Below are 20,702 nucleotides of genomic sequence, written 5' to 3' on the forward strand. Positions count from 1 at the left end.
AGAACGTCTACATTTCAACAATTAAAAGGCAAAACTCTCAATTTTTTTAAATGGGCAAAAACGTGAACAGACAATTCACAAAAGAAGATATACAAATGAATTATAAACACATGAAAAGATGCTCAATAACATTAGTCATCAAGAAAATGCAAATTAAAACCACAATAAGATAACATTTTATACACCATAGAAAGGCAAATATCAAAAAGACAAATGTTGCTGAGAATTTAAAGCAACTGGAACGTTTGTACATTTCTGACAGGAGTGTAAAATATTGTAACCAATTTGGAGACCTGTTTGGATGTTTCATATAAAGTTATACGTACATCTACTCTATGACTCAGTTTGTCTATTCTTAAGCATTTACCGAAGAGAAGTGAAAATATATGTTCACAAAAATATCAATACTTGGACAAAAATGTTTATAGTTGCCTATGAAGAAATACTCAACATACTAATCATCAGAGAAATGCAAATCAAAATTACAATATGATATCATCTCCCACCCATTAGGGTGGTTACTATGAATTAAAAAAAAAACAGATAATAACAAGTGTTGGCAAGGATGTGGAGAAATTAGAACTCTTGTGTACTGTTGGTAGGATTGTAAAATGATGCAACTGCTATGGAAAACAGTATGGAGGTTCCTCAAAAAATTAAAAATAGAACTACAATATGATCCAGAAGTTCCACTCCTGCGTATATATCCAAAGAATTGAAGGCAGGATCTCAGAGAGATATTTGCACACCCATATACATAGCAACCCAAATGTCCCTCAAGAAATGAATGAATAACATAAAATGGAATATTACTCAGCCTTTAAAAGGAAAGAAATCTATTCACACTTTACCACATGGATGGACCTTGAAGACATTATGCTAAGTGAAATATGCCAGTCACAAAAAGACAAATACTATATTATTCCATTTATATAAGGTGTCTAAAGTAGTCATATTCATGGAAACAGAAGGTAGAATGGTGGTTAACCCAGAATAGGGGGAGGGGAAAAAAGTGAGCTGCTATTTAATGGGTACAGAGTTTTATATTTGCAAATTGAAAAAGTTCTGGCGATGTGTTTAACAACAATGCAAGTATATTTAACACTGCTGAATTGTACATTTAAAAATAAAGATGGTAAATTTTATGTTATGTGTTTTTTCATAATTAAACAAATATTTATAGTTGTCTTATTCATGATGCCAAAAAACAGGAAACCCAGCCAAATGTTCATCAACAGGAAAATTATAAACAAACTGTGATATATTCATAAAATGAAATACTACTCAGAAATTTTTTTTAATGAACTGCTACTGATACCTGTAAAAACGTGGATTTAATCTTAAAAATACTATGTTGAGAGAAGAAAGTCAGGCACAAAAGAGTATATAGTCTATCATTCCACTTATATGAAATCCAAGAACAGAAAAAATATAAATTCATGATGATAGATATCAGAACAATGATTGCCTCTGGGATAAAAGAAATGACTGAGAAGGGAAACAAGAGAACTTTCTGGAGTAATAGACATATTCTGTATCTTGTTTTGGGGAGTGGTTACACAGATATATGCAATATATGCAATTATCAAAATTCACTGAACAGATAATTCATTCATCAAATTATACATAAATAAAAAATGTCTTTTCGAAACACAATGAGACATTATACTAAGTGAAATAAGCCAGTGACAAAAAGAGGTATCTAAAGTAGTCAAATTCATAGAAACAGAAAATAGAATAGTGGTTATCAGGCATTGAGGGTGAGTGGGGAAAAGGAGAGTTTTGTTTAATGGGTACAGAGTTTCAGCTTTGCAAGAGAAAAGCTGTGACAATCTGTTGCCAAAAAATGTGAATATACTCAACACTTAGAGATGGTAATTTCTGTCATTTTATCATAATTTAAAGTTTAAAAAACACAATGAGATACCCATAGAAACCCACTAGAATACTAAAACCAAAAAGACTGACAAGACTACATCATTGGTGATGATGTAAAGGGAGCTCTCATAATTTGCATGTAGGAGATTAAAATAGGAAAGGTTTGATAGTGTCTTATAAAGTTAAACATATACTATATTTTAACATAGAAATTCCACTCTTAGGTATTTACCCAAGAGAAATTAAAATATGTGTCCATAAAAAGACATAAAAAGCATATTCATATCAGTTTTATTCACAATAGCCAAAATTGGAACCAGCCTAAATGCCCATCAGCAGGAAAATAGATAATTACATTGTGTTATATTCATGCAATTGACTACTACTCAGCAATGAAAAGAACAAGCTATTTATACACACGATAACACGAATGAATCAGTCAGTATGCTATATGATTCCACTTGTATGAGGTTATAGGATAAGCAAAATTAATGCAAGATAGACCAAAAACCCAGAACAGTGGTTTTCTTTGGTTGGTGGGGGGCGGGGGGGAGGGCGCAATAATTTACTAATGAACACAAGGGAACTTTCTTGAGAGAAAGAAATGTTTTATATCAGGGGTCAGCAATCCTCTTCTGTACATATAGTAAATACTTTAGGCTTTGCCAATCATGTATAGTTTCTGTTGCATAATCTTTGTTTTCTTTTTTTACAACCCTTAAAAAATGTAAAAAACATTCTTAGCTCCCAGGATGTAAAAAACAGGCCAGGATGTAAAAACTTTGCCAACCCCTATTCTATATCATAATAGAAGTCTAGATTATATGGGCATATCTCTTCATCAAAATTATATATCTATGATATGAGCATTTCAATGCGTGTAATTGTACCTCAGAAATACAGAACTGCAAAATAACAACAACAACAATAATAACCAAGTTAGAGATGTGAGAAGTGGGTGGAGGTAGAGATGAAATAATAATGGTAGAATGTTGATAATTGTTGAAGTTGGGTGACAGGCATATGGAGTTTGTTTATATCATTCTGTTTATTTTGTATGTGTTTGTTATTTTCCATAATAAAAGTTTTTTAAAAGAAAAGAAAAACTTCCAGGATGTAGCTGAAGCAGTACTTAAAGGGAGTTTTCTAGCTTTAAGTGACTGTATTGGAAACTAAGAAAGGTTAAAATCAACTATAAAAACTTCCAGCTCAAAAAACTAGAAAAAGAACAACAAATTAGAAGGAAAGAAAGAATCAGAATACAAATCAATGAAATAGAAAGCAGACATACAATAGAGAAAAATCAACAAAGCCAAAAGTTGATTTCTGGAAAGGATTAATAAAATTGATAATCTTCCAGCAAAACTGATCAAGAAAGAGAAAACAGAAATTATCAATATCAGAAATGAAAATGGGAGCATCACTACAGATCCTAAGGCTACTTAAAAGATTGCATGAGCATATTATGTACAACTTTATGCCAGTAAGTTCAACAACATATATGGAATGGACAACTTCCTTTTAAGTCATAACTTACTGAAACAGGTATAAGAAGAAATAGAAAGTTTGAATAGTCCAATATCTATTCAAGAAATTGGATCTGTAATTTAAAATCTCCACACAAAGAGAAGAACAATAGGAATCTAATTAAAGAGATTCAAGCAGAGAACTGACAAGATCAGGTTTGATTTTGATTCAGATTGCAATGTGGAGAAAAGATTTGACAGTGGTAAAAGTGGATATGTGTAAAGACAATTGCCAGTGGTTGCCAGGGTTTAGGGGGAGGAAGGTGTGACTAGGCAGAGCATAGAGGATTTTTAGGGCATTGAAACTATTCTGTATGTTACTATTATGGTAGATACATCATTATGCATTTGTCAAAATGCATAGGATGTACTACCCTCTGAACCCTAATGTAAGCTATGGACTTTGGGTGATAATGATGTGTCAACGTGTGGTCATGGATTATAACAAATGTACCACTCTGGCTCAGGATGTTGATAATGGGGGAGGCTCAATTTTGCTGTGAACCTAAAACTGCTCTAAAAACTAAACTGTCTCTTTAAAAAAAAAAGAAACAGACAATTGCAGTAGCTCTAGTGGGTGATGATGGTGGCTTGGACCAGGATGGTAACAGTGAGAATAGAGGAAGAGAACATTGGACTTTTAAGGAAAATGGAGAAGCTCTGAAATACAGGTTGTAGAAAGTGAATTAACTAATGAAGTATTATAATGGACTTAAAGGACAATTTTAAGGGACATTTTAAGATGGAAACAATATACCTTGTTGCACGACTTTCTGCCATAATACTCAGCTGTTCAGATGCAGGCACAAAGAAAGTTAAGAGTTAGGGTCATCCTGAATATGAGTTTTATAAGTGTGTCCAAAAAGACAGAAATAAGAATGTGTTCAAACGGTCAATTATGAAATCTAAGGTGGGCATGAAAGAAGATAAAAGAAGGGCTTGTGGGATGGGAGAAAGTAGAGGGCAGTAGACAGGAAGACCCGATGTAAAATATAGGCACAGTTGAAAGAAGAGAAGGCTATAGTCAGAGAGTGTGATGTTTGAATCTATGATTTGGGAAGTGAAGCATTTTCAGTAGCAATTATAGATAATGACAAACCCCAAGGTATAACGATAGTAGTGGATGGCCAAAGTGAAATGGAAGAGAAGATGATTAGAGATTATATGGCAAGGAACTAAATAGCCAAGGTATTAGAAGGTACAGGCAGTATGCCACTCAGTTCCAGATGATGGGAAAGAACATGAGACTGGGAGATACATACAGCCTGATTTTCCTGCATACACCTTTGCAGAAGTTGGGACCCTAAAAGATGTTGGAAGTCATCAGTCCTTTGGCCTTCTGACTCCAGCTGTTTCCCTTTAAGGAATATCTATCTGACTGTACACGACTCCCTTCTATAGCTGGCTCACCAAGATGTGTTTTCCAGTCTGACCCCTGATACTCAGTCCCAAAATTTTAAAATTATGAAGGCACATAGGAGTCAAAGCAGTGCTGCACTCACAGTGATAGCATCGTCAGATCCACTTCCTGCTTCAGAAAAGTACTAGAAAGGAATTAGGGCCTTTCACATGGTAAATTCTGGAAAATTGGCCCTCACCCTAGAATTGAGTTACTATCTGCACCTGACATAGTAACACAAGTTAGTAAGGGGACACAAAAAGATGTCATGAGGATAATGGGAGCCAGTTTTCTAACTGGCTGGAGAAAGGAGTTACAAATATGGAAAGGGAAAGGATAGAATGAACTCTGTGGTATTCAATTACAATTGGAGGTATTAGATGGATGATAGATAGATAGATAGATATAAATGATAGATAATTGAATAAAATTAAAACCACTGGTATAAATGTATGAATAAATAAATAAACAGTAGAGAAGGTAAGGCTCCTTCTTACAATACAGAGCCAACAAATAAACATAGAAAGAATGCTAGAGTTAGAGAATCATCAATGGATGCTAAAATTAGTACGTAAAAATTTGATTAGAAAAACAGGATATTTATACAGACTCAAAGTATCTCTCTACAAATTATGTATTAATTACAATGAAGAAAAAAATAACAGTAGCTCTACAGTGGCAAAATCTGGTAGACACCACCTAAACCAAGCGATAAGAGTTAATATCACTAAAAATGGGACAATCAACGTTATGTGCTTCCTAATACAAAGCACTGAAAAGAACACTGCATCACTTTTGTAGCATTCTGGCTGAAGATGCATAAACTAAATCTAACCATGAAGAACATGGAAAAAACCCAAATTGAGGGACCATCTACAAAATAACTCACCTGCATTCTTCAAATAATGTCAAGATAAAGAAAAACTACAGCAACAAAAAGCTGAGGCTCTGTTTCAGATTAAAGGCAACTAAAAAGACATGACAACCAACTACAATGTGTGAACTTGCATTGGAAACTGGCCCAGGGAAAAATTAGCTATAATGTATTATGACTAATGATAAAATTAAAATATGAGCAGTAGTTTAGATAATATTACTGTATCAATGCTAAATTTTCTGATTTTGATGATTATACCATAGTTATATACAAGAATGTCTTTGTTTTTAGGAAATAAACACTGAAGTATTTAGAGGTAAAATGGCATGATGTCTACACCTTACTCTCAAATGGTTGAGAAAAAAAGAATATAGAGTCATCCCTCAGTATCCACTGGGGATTGATTCCAAACCCCTGAGGATACCAAAATCCATGGACGCTGAAGTCCCTTATATAAAATGATACAGCAGTACTTCCCTTGAATTCTCCCTTGAAGTGGTTGTAATATCTTCCTGATTCCCTTATATATATAATGATTTAAACAAAACCTTTGACATGTATTCATTTTGTATTGGTGCGAGCATCATGATTTTATCCTTTAAAAAAATGATAGTTAACACATAATATTGGTTGTTATCAAACAATGTAATAAATACTTGTCAACTTAAAAAAAACAAAAATAAAATAAAATAGTACAGTGGGCCCTCCATATCCGTGGGTTCTGCACCTGTGGATTCAACCAGTCTGAAGTTGGTTAAATCAAAGGGTGCGGAACACATGGTTTCTGAAGGCCGACTGTACATAAATTTATAAATAGAGAATGAAAAGCACTAGGCAAAATGTAAACAATTGCTGAATCTGGGTAGGATATACAGCAGTTCCTTGAATTATTCTTGCAGCTTTGCTGCAAGTTTGAAATTACGTCAAAATTTTAAATTACCCAAAAAAAAGGTATCATGGACACACTCTACCTTGGGTCTTCTTATTTCCATACTTCTAGTTTATCAGCTCCCCCAGGTTTGGCCTTGTTTGGCTCCGTACTTTGGATCTAGCTCTCTGTTTAGCATCCCAGATCATCAAACCAGTGTGGAACTGCTTATTCTAGCTCTGACCTTAGTCCCCCTTCTGGATTCATCTCTCATTATTTTTCCTTCAGCTCCAGGCATCAAAACCACATGTAAGGAAAATACCAAATCATAACATCTCATTCTGATCCATGGGGCACATTGGGTCCCTCATGGGCTGCACCTCTTCCATTTCCCCATTTCCCTTGTTTTCTCACTTGTACAGCAGTCTGGATGTAGCAGGTGTCTCATTCAAACCTATTGGATTGATTTGAACTTGCCTGATTCATAAATGTGAAGAAATATATCATTATCTTCTAGAAATCCCACTTTCATGAGTCTGAAGGAACCAGAGACAGTCTCCATAAATCTTTTATGAACTCAAAGTTCAAGGAGGAGCCAATTTTAAATGGTTTGAGAGGAAACATCATCACCTCTGCCTTATGTACAGACTGCTTCCTTAAACAAACTATCCAAGGACTTTTTTAATATAATTGGTGGGATTGGGAAATCACCAATTTTCTTATGTAAATAGAAATTACCAGATGACTTTTCCAGGCCTGGCAAACGGAGATTTTGAATGATTATGGGATATGTACTTAATAATATTCAGATACCTACCATTTTACAAAGAAGGTATATGTCAGGAAACGTGCAAGGTGCTTTACATGTATTATCTCAACCCTGGGAGGTAGACATTAATATACTCCTTTTACAAATAAGGAGAGTAAAGCTCAGGGAGTTTAGGTGACTTTCCCAAGTTAATGTATCTCTTAAGTGGTAGCGCTGAGAAGTGAATCCTTCATGTCTTTCTGACTCCAGAGCCCATACTTTTGCCATTGCATCATACGGTCATAATGAGTCAGTAGCCACCCTATAGTTTCCCTGCACTGATCTGTTAAAGGATCTTCCTAACAGCTGGTATTAGTTACTTTGGAGAAAGGATTGGTGGTTTCGGTGGGAATATATATGAGAGGGTTTCTCATACCATTTCAAACATATCACTTGCACTTGATTTGATGGATTTAATGTCTCCAAAATCTCCAGAGGGGAACTTTTTCAGCCACACCCAATCACCCTAGAAAGAAAAGGTAAAGATTGTTGGTGAGCCTTAGTTGCCAGCAGCTTTAGAGCAATGTCCCTTCCACATGAAGAGTTTAGACCATCAACCGAAACAAGCGTTGTTCCTCCTCTCTCACCCTCCACCCCATGGACATTCTGTATTCGGAGCTAAAAAGGAGGTCACACAGAGAAGTTAAAGTTTAAAATTCCAATTAACTAAAGCAGGGAAACAATTGCAGGGATGCAGATGCCAGAAAAGGAATGATACTGCTCTCTGCAACGACTTCCTTAACTAACTGCAGAAAGTGCTGGGTCATTTCACTCATTCATAGCTAAGTGATGTAGCACCAGGTTTCCTGCGATTAATGGTGATGGTTAGTGGTTGCAATTCTCACTGCCTTGAGGCGTCTATGTCGAGAGATGTAGGGCAGGAGATGTAGTGCAGCAAATGTTTCCTGCATTTACCTTGATCCATTTTTCTCCTGTGGGACAGGCCATTTTGGGGGCCTGTTATGCTTTAATCATAAACTGATTGGCTTAAACATCGATTAACCATTTTTTATTTGGATGTACAAATGTACTACCATAGTAATAGAGTAATCTAGACTCTTTCAGAAGTCTATTTCTGACTTTTTAAGCACAAAACAGCTATTTCTAAGGCTGCTGTCAAGTCAAAAACAACAATTATTTTACTGTCTTCACTTTAACACCAGTGCCTGATAGATAATTTTCTTCTACGTGCATAGCCTCAAGGATTCATCAGTCATCAAGCCCTGTTTAGTTTCTGTCCAACCCAAATCTGAAAAAAGCAATACATAGATTCCTTTTTCTCTGTGATAATAATAATAATGCCTTACATTTGCACAGCGCTCTCTCCTCTTCAAAGTGCTTTCACGTCTATTACCTATAGCCTGGAGATTCCATTTCAGGCTGCACCAATTTGTCATCAAGTAGAGATAATAAAGCAGAGAGCTCTGTACAGTCAAATTCCGAGAATAAGAGAGTGTAGCCACTCTCTTATTATGGAGTATATCCAGCTGTGGCACTACATCTGGAGACCAGCCGGAGGCAAAGGCTAATAATGGGAGCTGCAGGCATCTGAGTTACTCGCTCAGATGCGTGTTAGAGGGTATCTTCTGGCCAAGGAGCTCAAAACCCTTTAACTAGGAAATGGCTTCTAGAGGCCTTCAGCAGCTGAACAAAACTGTGCCAGCCAGGCTCACGCCCACAAAATTCAGAAAGGTAGTCCAGGACCAGTGCCTGCCTGTAGCAGAATGGTCAAAGTACCAAAGGCAGCTTTCCTGGTCTCTTGCCCAGCAATTCCCTGAGTGTGACCCTAGACCTAGTTACATCATAGTCACTTAGGAACTGGTTAGAAAGGCCCATTGTAAGGCCCCACAAAATCTAAAGGATTTTGCCCTTTAGAGGGATCAAAGGCTGAGGTTTAATCTGAAAGAATCAACTCTAACTGGGAATTTACAAAGTCAGCCCACGTGTGGGTTATACACTGATGTGTATATAGTAAAGCCTTCCCAGCACCTTTGCAATTATATTACTTGGACCACGGTCACCGTTAGCCTCTATGGCACCTTTGTGCTAATTAGCAAAGGGTGCTTTCCCTCAAGTAAAAAAATAATGTGAGAATATTATTTTGCAGCCTGTGGCAGCCCTGTGATGTTGGGCAGCTGTATATATCTGTGCAGGTACCACACTCTCGTTGACTCATACATCCTCCAGACACCAGGGAAAACACTGCACTAGCAGCTTCAGTATTCTGCGGACCACCAAGCCCTGCCTGCCAGGTAAGGCCTCTTTGTCAGGTCCGCCACCTCATTCCAGAACTAGGCTGAGAGGCCAGAATCTCTTTGCTCACTCCTGCACCACTCTCGTATAAGTTACTATATGTCTACAATGTGAATAGTACCGTCTTAGAAGTGGTTCCCTTGTGCCATGTACAGCCTGAATATCAGTACTGGCAGCCCTGGCTCTGCCTATAGCCAGTGCCTAATACCTTCTTCCTGGAATCCACCCTATTGCAGATATGGGTCCACTTTCTCTCTTGCTTATTAACTTTTACAACTAGTTAAGCAGAGCTTTATTTCCTCCCAAATCACCAAATTTGAGGGCTTCATATTTAAAGAAATTGAAGCCTGAAGAGATTAAATGACTTGCCCAAGGTCAGAAGGTTAGGTAGTAACAGAGCCAAGGTCTTCCATCTCCCACTTTGTTGCTCTTTCCTCCCATGGGCTTTCTTTGGTTTGGGGGATTTGTGTGTGTTTGTTTAAAGATTTAAACAATTCTCATGAACTTTATAAGCAAATGTTTATTAAGTCTGTGTGTATCCTACTTTATGAGTAATGAGGAAAAGGGAGGATATGGGCAGGTTTTATCTTTACCGAGCATGCACTATTTGTTCTGTTTTTTCTTTTAAGAGAAAGAATGATAAAATATTTCACTCATCATTCACTTTTTAATTAAGAGGAAGAAACATCAAACTCTATCCACTAAAGTTTTTAGAAGTAATTTAAAGTCCATCAGTTTTGCACTAAGGCCATGTTGTATTAGCTAAGAGTCAAGAGGATTAAGTCCTAGACCTGGCTTTGCCTCAAATTCAGGGGTGGTCTTAGGGTAGCTACCTCATTGGCCTGAGCCTCAGTTTCCTCACTGATAGAGCTGGACGACTTAGATGATTTCTAAGGTCCTTTTCAGCTTTGATGATCCGATTCTGTGATGAGAGAGAAAAGATGGTTGGTGCAAAGGAGAGGAGTGGAGAGAGAGCTATACGGGATATAGAAGGTGGGAAGATAGAAAAAAAGGCTCTGGAAAAGAGAAATGAATGGGGAGGGTGTGCGGGGGAGAGACAGAAATGAGACAAAGAGAAAAACACACGGAGAGGTTGAGAGACAGAAGGAGTCAGAGAATAAAGAGGGAGGATCAGTTCAGTGGGTTCTCTCTGAGTGTGTCAGGGTTGCACTACTGCCTACCTCACCCCTCTCTCCTAGACTGTGGCTATTAGAACAGATCCTGACACATCCCCATTGCATCAGCCAGTCATAGCTCTTTCTCCCCAGCAGTCTGCTCTGCTGGCTTTCCTTTTACATCTCACAGAGTATCTCTGAGATAAGGGCTGATTTTCCTGTACAGTTCCGAAGGCTGTGCATCTGTGTGTCCCATCAAAGTGTGAATCTGTGCCAGTGTATACAATGTTATGGCATGTCCTAAAGAAGCCTGTCCTTTGTTATTAGGTATCTGCTACTCCAGGCACATTGTCTGGAACTTCCACACCTTCCGGTAAAAATTCATATGAAAATTCGGTTTATTCTAAACAGAAACTAGATAATGAATCTTTAGAGGGCTGAATGAATCCTAATAGAGGGCTGTTTCAGAAGGCACACTGGACCTCTTTGTTTGGTCTGTTGATTCGATTGACTACCGCTCTCTCCTGGAGTCCTCTTTAGCTCTAGCTAGGCAGTTTTCTAGCTTCAACTGTCTTCCTTTGCACCCTGCCATCAGCCTAAACTTGACCTCATGGTGTGATATTATTCTCACTAACACCTTCCTTTTGTGCAGATAAAGTCCCCCTTTGGCCCACACAATTCAGAAACACCCATGATCTGACTGACCAACAACAGTCATTATGGGAACTAACTCAACTGTCTGCTTCCTTCCAAAATGAGGAAATATCTGACAAATTCTTAAAGGCCAATTACATACAGATGTTTATTTTCTCCCTTCTTAATTCTACACTATCACCTTCCAGCTCCACCAAATAAAACATACCACAATTAAACACATAAATTCTTCTGCAGAATCAGAGAATCATAGCGTATCTGAGCCAGAAGAAGCCTTACTCTTAGTTCAGCAATTCTCAACCCTGGCTGCACATATAGGGGAACTTTTAAAAGAAATACCAATGCCTGGGCCCACCCCATACCAAATGAATCAGAGTTACTATGCCTGGGCATAGGTATTTTTTCGTTTCCCACAGAGATTCTAATGAACAGCCAAGATTAAGAATTTAGTTCAACCCCTCAATTTACAGATGAAAAACCAAGAGACTGCCTTAGGTATTGAGATTTACTTCAGAATCTTAGAGATGTCAATATATTTGTAAAGCCATCAGCCCCATTCCATTTGACAGTCATAAGATTATCTTGAGATTATCTTGCCTTTGGTCTTTGAGAGAGTAGAACTGTCAATTCCCCAATACCTCAAGTTTACATTTGAATCAAATCTCCTCTTTGATTAAATTAAGTTCAAGGCAAGATCCAGAGGTTTCCTGCTCCAAATTTAAGTCAACACACTTCAGGTACACTGAGAAAATATATGCCATGCTAATCTTGGCGTTTTTATGTAGTTATAAATTATTTATCCAATGAAGGAGAGCATTCACTCGGAAAATCCAATGGTGGACAACCTAAAAACTCATTCTGGCCTGTTTGGGACTTTCTTTGTAGTTACTATTGAAGTTGAGAGTGTTTGCTGCTTTTGGGAGTATCTTCAAACAAAACAAGGAAACCATACTGGGAAGGCCTTACTTAGGAGGGACAGAAAGGCAGTCTAGTTTCCCTTTTACCCCCTGCTTAACTCTTTCCTGCTGAGAAGAAACAGTTCGTCTCTCCAACTGATTCAAGATTTGTTCTGGTTGCCAAATTCCAGTATCTTAGAACAAGGGGTTGGGGGTGGTCTCTTAAAGCTTGAAAGACAGAAATTTAAGTGAAATAAAAAGGATTTCTATTTTAGACATCAGAAGGTAACCTTTTACTGCAAGAGGAAGTACAGGCTGAGAAAAGGAAAGAAATGAATAATTTTTTAAAGATTTCAGTAATATCAGAGAATAACAGGTAAAGGAAGAACAAGCAGTATTTGAAGGGAAGAGCTTGCCCCAAGCCTTACTCTATATAAGCATGTCTCTAGACATCCCATCACAAACAGTTCACTCAGGAAGTCATTTCTTCTATTATTATATCTATGTCTTCTGGAATGAGTAACATGGTTAAGTGTTTGGGCCTCACGAACTTTTTTCCGCATTCATAGTAAATACATGGTGTTGAAAGATCAATGAAGTTGGAAGTAAGTAGATTAGTTGCCGAGGAAAATCATCGTCAAAAATGTCAATCAAACAAGTCTGTAAGGGGATAATGGACAAAAACACTTATCAAAAGGAAAGACTTACCAAAAGCCTCAATATTTTGGCACAAAGACTAAGTAAGTCCTACGTCACTGCCTCATTTTAAAACCCAAGAAGGCAGCAGATTAGATAGCTGTTGGATATCCTACCTCATAAATCGCTATGTTGGAGTTTTCATAGGTAGCTGGAGTTAGGCTCCCTGAAGAAAAGGAGAGCCTTGGGGACTTTCCACTTTGGACCTCCGACGTGATCTGGAAGCTTACACTGGCACGACTTCCTCTCTGTGAAAGGATTAGAAAAGAAAGTTTATGAACAAAATTACCGTGATTAAGGACAGAGCATTGAGCTATGGTATAGACACTGTGCTTACATGGTATTTTTTTCTTCTTTAATTCCTAAGAGAGTAACTCTATGAGTTGAGCTCTATAAACATGAGATTGATTAATTTTTCCTATCCCCAGCAGTTTTTTATGCTAGGGTTCGTTCTGTGCTTCACCTCCGTATACCACAATTCACCTCCATATACCACAAAAGAAAGGCAAAGCTTTGCAGATATTTCCATCTCCTAGAGAAGATTAGAGCCGTGGATTTTGGGGGACAAGAAAGAACGCCTGTCATAATTTAATTTGGGACCCTCATTTTATAGACAAAAATGAGAAAAAGATGAGAATCTAACATTTTGAAAAATCAATAGAAAAATTAGGACAGAATCCCACTGTTCTGGCTCTTAGGCCTAGCTCTTTATGTTATACCATCTTGAATGGCATCCTTTTTTGTGCAGGCAAGATTAATGGCAGAAGATATCTCAGAAAGCTATAAGATGGTAGAGAGTGAGAAGATCATCTGCCCATGATTTATAAGTCTGATGTTTAAATAGGCCAAATTTTTTATTTCTTTATTTGTTAATTAGTACACATAAGCCTGGTAAGAGAGGGCTAGGAAGTGTACAGTTGAATGACAAAAGGAAGGGTTATCTCCAATCTGTGTTAACTTTTAAAATTGAACATCTTCAACTGAACTTAATATCTTCAACTGAACCAGCAGACGTACTTCATATGAAGAAATAATAAGTCAACAAGTTCCTCATATCCTTCTCCACGTCTCTAAATATGCCTTTCTTAAAATTATAGCAATTCAGAGTTAGCAGTTACATTTGGTATTGTCTAGTCCATTCCCCACCACCAACTCCAACACTCTCATTTTACAATGAAGAAACAGAGACCTAGAGAGGGACTTAGGGACTGGAAGAGGAATGTAGATGTTATATTTCCGGTCTTGTGTTCTTTGTACCACATCATGCTTTGTTTCACTCTTGCTTGCCAATAAAAATTAATCTTAAGCAGTTTCACACACTCTGCCCTTAACAATCTTTGATAAACTGAAGATCACCAGTTGATTTAGCCCCGAGTTCAGTTCATTCTACCAAGACAAGACTATCACAAAGCTCCAAGGCAATAGTAAACTATACTTAGCTCCTAATGTGTTGAAGTCCCAACAGCTCAAGATTCAGACAAGATGGAAAACTTGACTCTTCACATAACCCTTGCATCAACCTGAACTCTCCTCAACAGAGCAAGGCCAGAGAGGAATCCACTTCCCTTTCATTCTTTATTTTCATATCTCAGCAGGAGCACCTAGATCTGTATATTGAGATATAAACCTCTCCATGAAGGGCAAAGGAGAGAGCAAGAGAATCTGCCAAAATCCACATATATTTGGGCTTCAGCTTCACTTTCTTCTAAAAACTTCCTTTCCTGACCTGACTTCTACTGACCTGCCAATTTTTCTAGACTGAATTAATTTTTTATTCACCAAGAGTTTACACTTTCAGACATTCCATTTGGATGGAATTCTTGGCTTGGCTTCTTGACTGATTAGACACAGCCAGCTGCAAGTTTGTGACTACACAGCAGTTAAGGAAAATATATGCTCCCCTTATCTTCTTCCATCAGAACCCATGATACAAGCCAAGTGCCAAAAAGGATCTGGAGGCCGACGGCTATGTTCTTCTAGGTAATGCCATCCCTTTCCACCTGGGCCAATATAGTAAAGAAAAAAGGAGAAGAAGAAGAAGAAGAAGGAGAAGAAGGAGAAGCAGCCCTGTAAGGCTATCTATCCCTGTTGCTATTCATTTTTATCACTCATATGGTGAGAAGTGGTGATGATTGTATTTTTTAACTCTCATTATGTCAGAATTTATGCACAAGTGAAAGAAAAGATCTATTATCATGAACAAGATTTTAAAACCTTAGGCACTTTGCTCATCTGAAGGTAGCACTATTCTGTTATTTATGGTGATTTTGTGAGAACTGGTATGAAACCCAAATATATTTTGTGTCTCAGTAGGAAAGAGAGAAGGCATAGGTGCAAGAGGTTTTATATTTACTGGACTACTGCAAGGCCTATAAAAAGGAGAGGCTAATTCAGTCCAAAATTGAGCTACGTTTATTGTTTTGACACTTTAGACCCAAAACATCTAGTTATATTGAATATGACAAATCCAGACAAATTCTACCACTTGAGTTCCAGTGTCCTCTGGTGGCTTCAAAAATAGAGACTAACATCAATAAGTTTTGATGGCATAAGGGCAGAATGTAGCTTTCAGCCACAGTGATCATTTTGGCATTCAGCAATACATTTCCAGGAACATGATATCAACCTTGCAAAAGGATCTGGTGATTTAAACAAGTAAGAGTTAGGGCTGTAATTGAGACTTAAAGCAAACAGCTGAACTTTTCATTTGATTCCAAATGCACAGGGTATTATCATGTAAATCCACTCTCATCCAGCCAACTAGTTAAAGCACACCTTTTAGTGTCACATTTAGGCAAGTGATCAGTTCTGTCACAGAGATAATTAATTCTCAGATCTGGTATGCTGGGGTAGCAAAAGTAAATAGCACATAAGAACAATGTGAGGTGTGGGAATCCTCTCCGTACACCCTGCCACCACCATACTAGAATTTGCAAAGACTAATGTCTTATTTTGACCACATATACTGGGCACAAAGAGGCACAGTCTCCTACTACTAGCTGCATTGGACAAAACTCTTCCCTACACATTTTCTTTTCCAAGCTCTTGTTTGTGCTGTTTTCTCTGCCTAGGAGGCCTATAGGGGTGAGGCAGGTAATATAAATTGATGAAATAAGTTGAGTATAAGACAATAGAGAGTGATGGGAAATGTGTCAAACTGCAGACACCGTTTTTGCAAATTCTTCCGAAAATGGTGACTACTGAAGAGTTTCAGCCAGTTGCCACAATGATGCCCAAAGTTGATAGATCTTCCAACCTATAAAGAACATCCAGAAATCCAGGTTTTTATGTATAATCTCACAATTGCAAAATTCTGGCTACAATTTTTTAAAACCATAAAGGTCAGACAAAAGTGGTTACCAGTTTGTGACCTGGGACCTAGACAAATCCTCTCCCGCCTTCTTTAAGACCCAGATTCGGTGCTGGCTCTCTAAGAAGCCTTCCTCCACTGATCGATCTCCTCTTAAGTTCTACCATATTTCTAGTGTCCTCTGTGCAATATGGCATCTACCGACTCGTGTGGTATGATTTGTCTCTCTGACTTGACTGTAATCTCCATGAAGGCAGGGACTACATGCCATCTCTTACAAAGCCTAGCCCAAGGCCAGGACATAGTGGCAGGCACTCAGTGAAAATAGCCAATTACAACACAATCACAATCAGAAGAGAACCCCTGGTGACACTTAACTTTCTTTCACTAGTTGATTCATTCACCACTTTTAAGAGCACCTATTACACTATCAGCACCACATCAGGTGCTATGGGCTAACGTTAAAACAAAAAAGATGTACCTCCACCCTTGAGGAACTAGCAATCACATGTTGAGTCCAAATGTACAAAAAAAGGGCTATATGAAGTCAAAGCTACACTATTGTTCAAAGTGCGCTGCATCACTTTCTCAAAACTAAGACAGCACTATCCAATAGAAATGTAACATGAGCCACATATGTACTTTTAAGTTTTCTAGTAGTCACATTAAAAAAACCTAAAAAGAAACAGGTGAGGTTAATTTTAGTAATATACTTTATTTAACCCAATATATCTAAAGTATTATCATTTTGACATGTCATTAACATTTTTTAAAATTTTAATGAGATATTTTACATTTATACTGTCTTCTAAGTCCAACGTGTATTTTACTCTTACAGCACATCTCAGTTCAGGCTAGCTACATGCCAAGTGCCCAATAGTCACTTGTGGCGTGTGGAGACCAGCTTGGGCCGTGCAGTAAGAGAAAGGGATGTTCCTTACCTTACTGCCAAAGTGGGGTTTGATAAACGTCACATCCTCCAAAGTCAGTAGAATTCTGTTGGGTCCTTTAATCAACTGGATTTTATTTATACGACGTCTGAAACAAGCATACAATCAGAAGGTCACAGGGGGCGAGATGTTTTGCAAACCAGGGGTAAATTTGCCCTATGATAGAAGTTAAAAATATATACAAGATAATTGAGAGAATAACCACACATAGATGTTTACCACAGTATCCACAGCAAAGAGAGAGAACAAGCCTGGTCCTCATAACTTGCAATGTTACAAAGAGAAAAGTGAAAATGCTATTAAAGAGGTATCAAAAGGGAGAGTGCTGCATGGGGATGGTATCTCAGACTAATAAAACAGTGATTCCACATCAAGGGTACATTCAAAACAACACCTCTGAATACTTTTAAAGAACTCAACACCTTTTGTCATATGCCATAGTATATATTCTGATAATACCAAGGCCAAGAATCATTAATCTCCATTTTATAAATACAAAAAACACATTAAAGAAACAAAACAAAATTAAGCAAATTATGTGAGATCCCATAGCCTGAGGCAGAGCTGGGACTTGAATCCTTGGTGTCTGGCTGTGGGCCCAGATTTCTGCCCACAAGACCACTTGTCTTGCAAAGTTGCATCTATACGTTGCCAAAGCAACAGGTTGAAAAGTGGAAAAATTCAATCAGTTGGTTGCTTTGTCTACATGATTCCAAACAAGTGGGCTGACTGAGTTTTTTTCCTTTGACTGAATTGGTCTCTTGTTTAAAGAGCCTTGTCTCACAGTTTAAACCTGATTCTCTCCAAACATGCCCATTAATTTGCGGTGAATGCAATTATTTCTTACAAATCAATTACTAGACACATAGGAGTTTATGATGTCTACCCACACAGCCAGGTGGGTCCTCAGTTGAGCTAACTGAGCAACCTGAGGACCTGAAGGGAACCTTGGATTAGTCTGTGTGGTTGTTTTGTTCTGTTTTGTCTTGGGGGCTCTGATAGCTACAGTTTGGCTTCACTTTTTCCATAACCCCTTAATGGTCACCCTGTGGAATGTATTAAAGCCGACAGCCAGAATGGGGAAAACAACCACTGAATGAAAATGCTTTGTCAAGTTGCTCTCAGAAGTCTACAGTGTCACTGTAGCTTTAAGTACCAGCAACCCAGACAGTTTTTCTCAGTGATTCTACTGATTTGTAAACAAACAATTAATGTGTTTCTAATTGTCTGCCAACAAATATGTCCCTTATCACTGTGGGAGCTGCTGCCCTGCAGAGAAAATTAAAAGAGCCCTGTAGTGAATTCTTGGGTAGAGCACATGAATCTTTTGGCAAAGTAAAGCATCACTCCCTAACTTATCTATTTCATATGTGCAGTGAATTGTCTTAAAACAGGCACACCTGTAAAAATAATCATGCTACAGAATACACTCTAGTAGAAAAAAAACTGGACTCTCAATCCAGAGACCTGGGGTGTAGTGCAGATTCTGTCATTAATTAGCCAGATTACCTTGGATAAATAATTTAACCTCTTCATGCCCCAGTGTCCTCATCTATCTAGCCAGATAATAGTCCTTGCATTACTCACTTTATAGAGTTGTTTTGAAAATCAAATGAGATAATATATGTGAAAGTGCTCCGAAAAGCGCGAAGCACTATGAAAGTATAAGAGCTCATTATTTTCATTATCATCATTAGTATTACAAAGCATGGGAGAGCTTTATAGAAAGGCGAGGCAATCTGGTTCAGAGTAGGGAGAAAGGAGGAGTTCAAAGAATCCTTTGTTTTGGGGTGGTTGGGTTCTTTGCACGTCTTTCTTTCGGAAGAAAAAAAAACTTAAACAATCAAAACACAGAGAAAAGGAAGGAACAGAGAGCCACTCTCCTGCAAGTAATCACCATCTATTACAGAAACTCATCAGCCGCTCAGCTCTTCTGATTGCAGCCGCGGTGGGCAGAGAGAGGGAGGAAGGCAGCAGAGAGAGGGCATCTTTTGTGCTTTGTTAACTGAAGAACCAAGGCCCAAGTGACTCTGGGAAATGATGTGCCTCTCTCCCATCTCTGAGTTCTCTGTGACCACTTGAAGTACCAATTGTCTCAAACTCATTTTCCTCTCCAATCATTTTCCTCTCCAGTCTTCTTTGCCCTTCAGCCCACAAGATCCAAACAACCCCCCCCCCCATGACTTTGTTTTCTTTTTTTCCTTCCCTTCCTGAGAATTGTAGGTTGGGCTCACTCTAAGCCCAAAAAACCAGTCAATTCCATGAGAAAGACCAGTGAGATCAGTCATTTGGGGGAGAGTGGGGGTGGGGAGATTGACAAATAAACAGCTAAGTGACTCCATTTTCCACCTTGCCATGGCATCTTTTGGCATTGGGAAGCCAGAGCCTATTACTCTTCAAATCTCCCTAGACGGGAAGATTTTGATTGGAGGGCATTTATTTTCACTAAGTATCTCATGATGTTAATTAAATACTTTATTCTTTGGCAGCAGCTAAAGACATTAAATTTCTGTTCTGAGCAGAGATATGTCACAGTCATAGAAATTGAAAGAAAAACTTCCTTTGAACTACACTATTGTCTTTATCAAGTGTGCTTTGACAATGCATAAGCTACCTACTATTTTGTGTGGCTTTATCAAGTTTCTAATACTGGGGAGATGGATAATAGTGGTTTTTCACAGCGATGCTAACATTCTAACACTAAGAGTAACACCTGTTATAGTTTCAATCCAGGATTTTGCAGACTCATTAGAACATCAGAGCTGGAAGGGCTCTTAAAGATCATCTAATCCAATTCCTTCATTTTACAAATGAGAAAATTCTGGCCAAGAGAGATTTAGTGTCTTGTCCAAATTTACACAGCTCCTTAATACACTCTAGACATGTTTTTTCTTGGAATTTTCCAAAATAGCTCCACTCCATTCCCTACCAAGTTCTTGTCATATTGTTGTTAGGACCACCCACAAAGAGATAACAAAGGTGTGGTTTGCAAGGTGGAAAGGGTAAAGTGGGAGGGGTATGGCTGATTTCATTTTTCATTTTTCCCAAATCATCCTAATGTGGGGAGGATCCAACTGTTAAAATGCAAAGATTATAATAAGAAAGGGGTGTCATATTAAGCCATCTTCAGCCATTTATCCCTGATCCTGAATTAGTTCATCAGAGTAGTTGGTCATGTATTAAATGATCTGAGGGAGAAAAACAAGGACTTGATGATGTTGATGATCATCTAGGATAGTTTTTGTCCAAGGAAGAAGGACAGTAAAAATCTGGAATACGATACCCTGGGCAAAAGAGATTACTGTCAAAGTGAGGATCCTGGGCTCCCAACAATCAGCAGGAGAGTCCCACGTGCTTGGGAAGGAGATGAGATTTACTGTTTCTTGAGCACCTACTGTGAGTCACGTATTGTTCTAGGTACAATACTTGCTTCAGTTTATTTAATCCCCGCTACGGTCCTGTGAATTAATAC

At 38.1% G+C, this 20,702-nt stretch overlaps 1 protein-coding gene across 1 annotated transcript in view; it reads right to left on the reverse strand.

The window, feature by feature from the left end:
* GUCY2F (guanylate cyclase 2F, retinal) overlaps positions 1-20,702 on the reverse strand; it is a 78,672-nt gene that overhangs the window by 33,379 nt on the left and 24,591 nt on the right. The window contains exons 6-8 of the mRNA XM_036839306.1: positions 17,222-17,318; positions 13,087-13,218; positions 7,733-7,822 (exon numbers count right to left, since the gene is read on the reverse strand). Of these exons, the coding sequence (XP_036695201.1) occupies positions 7,733-7,822; positions 13,087-13,218; positions 17,222-17,318 (319 nt within the window). The remainder of the gene's footprint in view (positions 1-7,732; positions 7,823-13,086; positions 13,219-17,221; positions 17,319-20,702) is intronic.

The sequence above is a fragment of the Balaenoptera musculus genome, chromosome X (assembly GCF_009873245.2).
Source record: "Balaenoptera musculus isolate JJ_BM4_2016_0621 chromosome X, mBalMus1.pri.v3, whole genome shotgun sequence".
Classification (NCBI taxonomy): domain Eukaryota; kingdom Metazoa; phylum Chordata; class Mammalia; order Artiodactyla; family Balaenopteridae; genus Balaenoptera; species Balaenoptera musculus.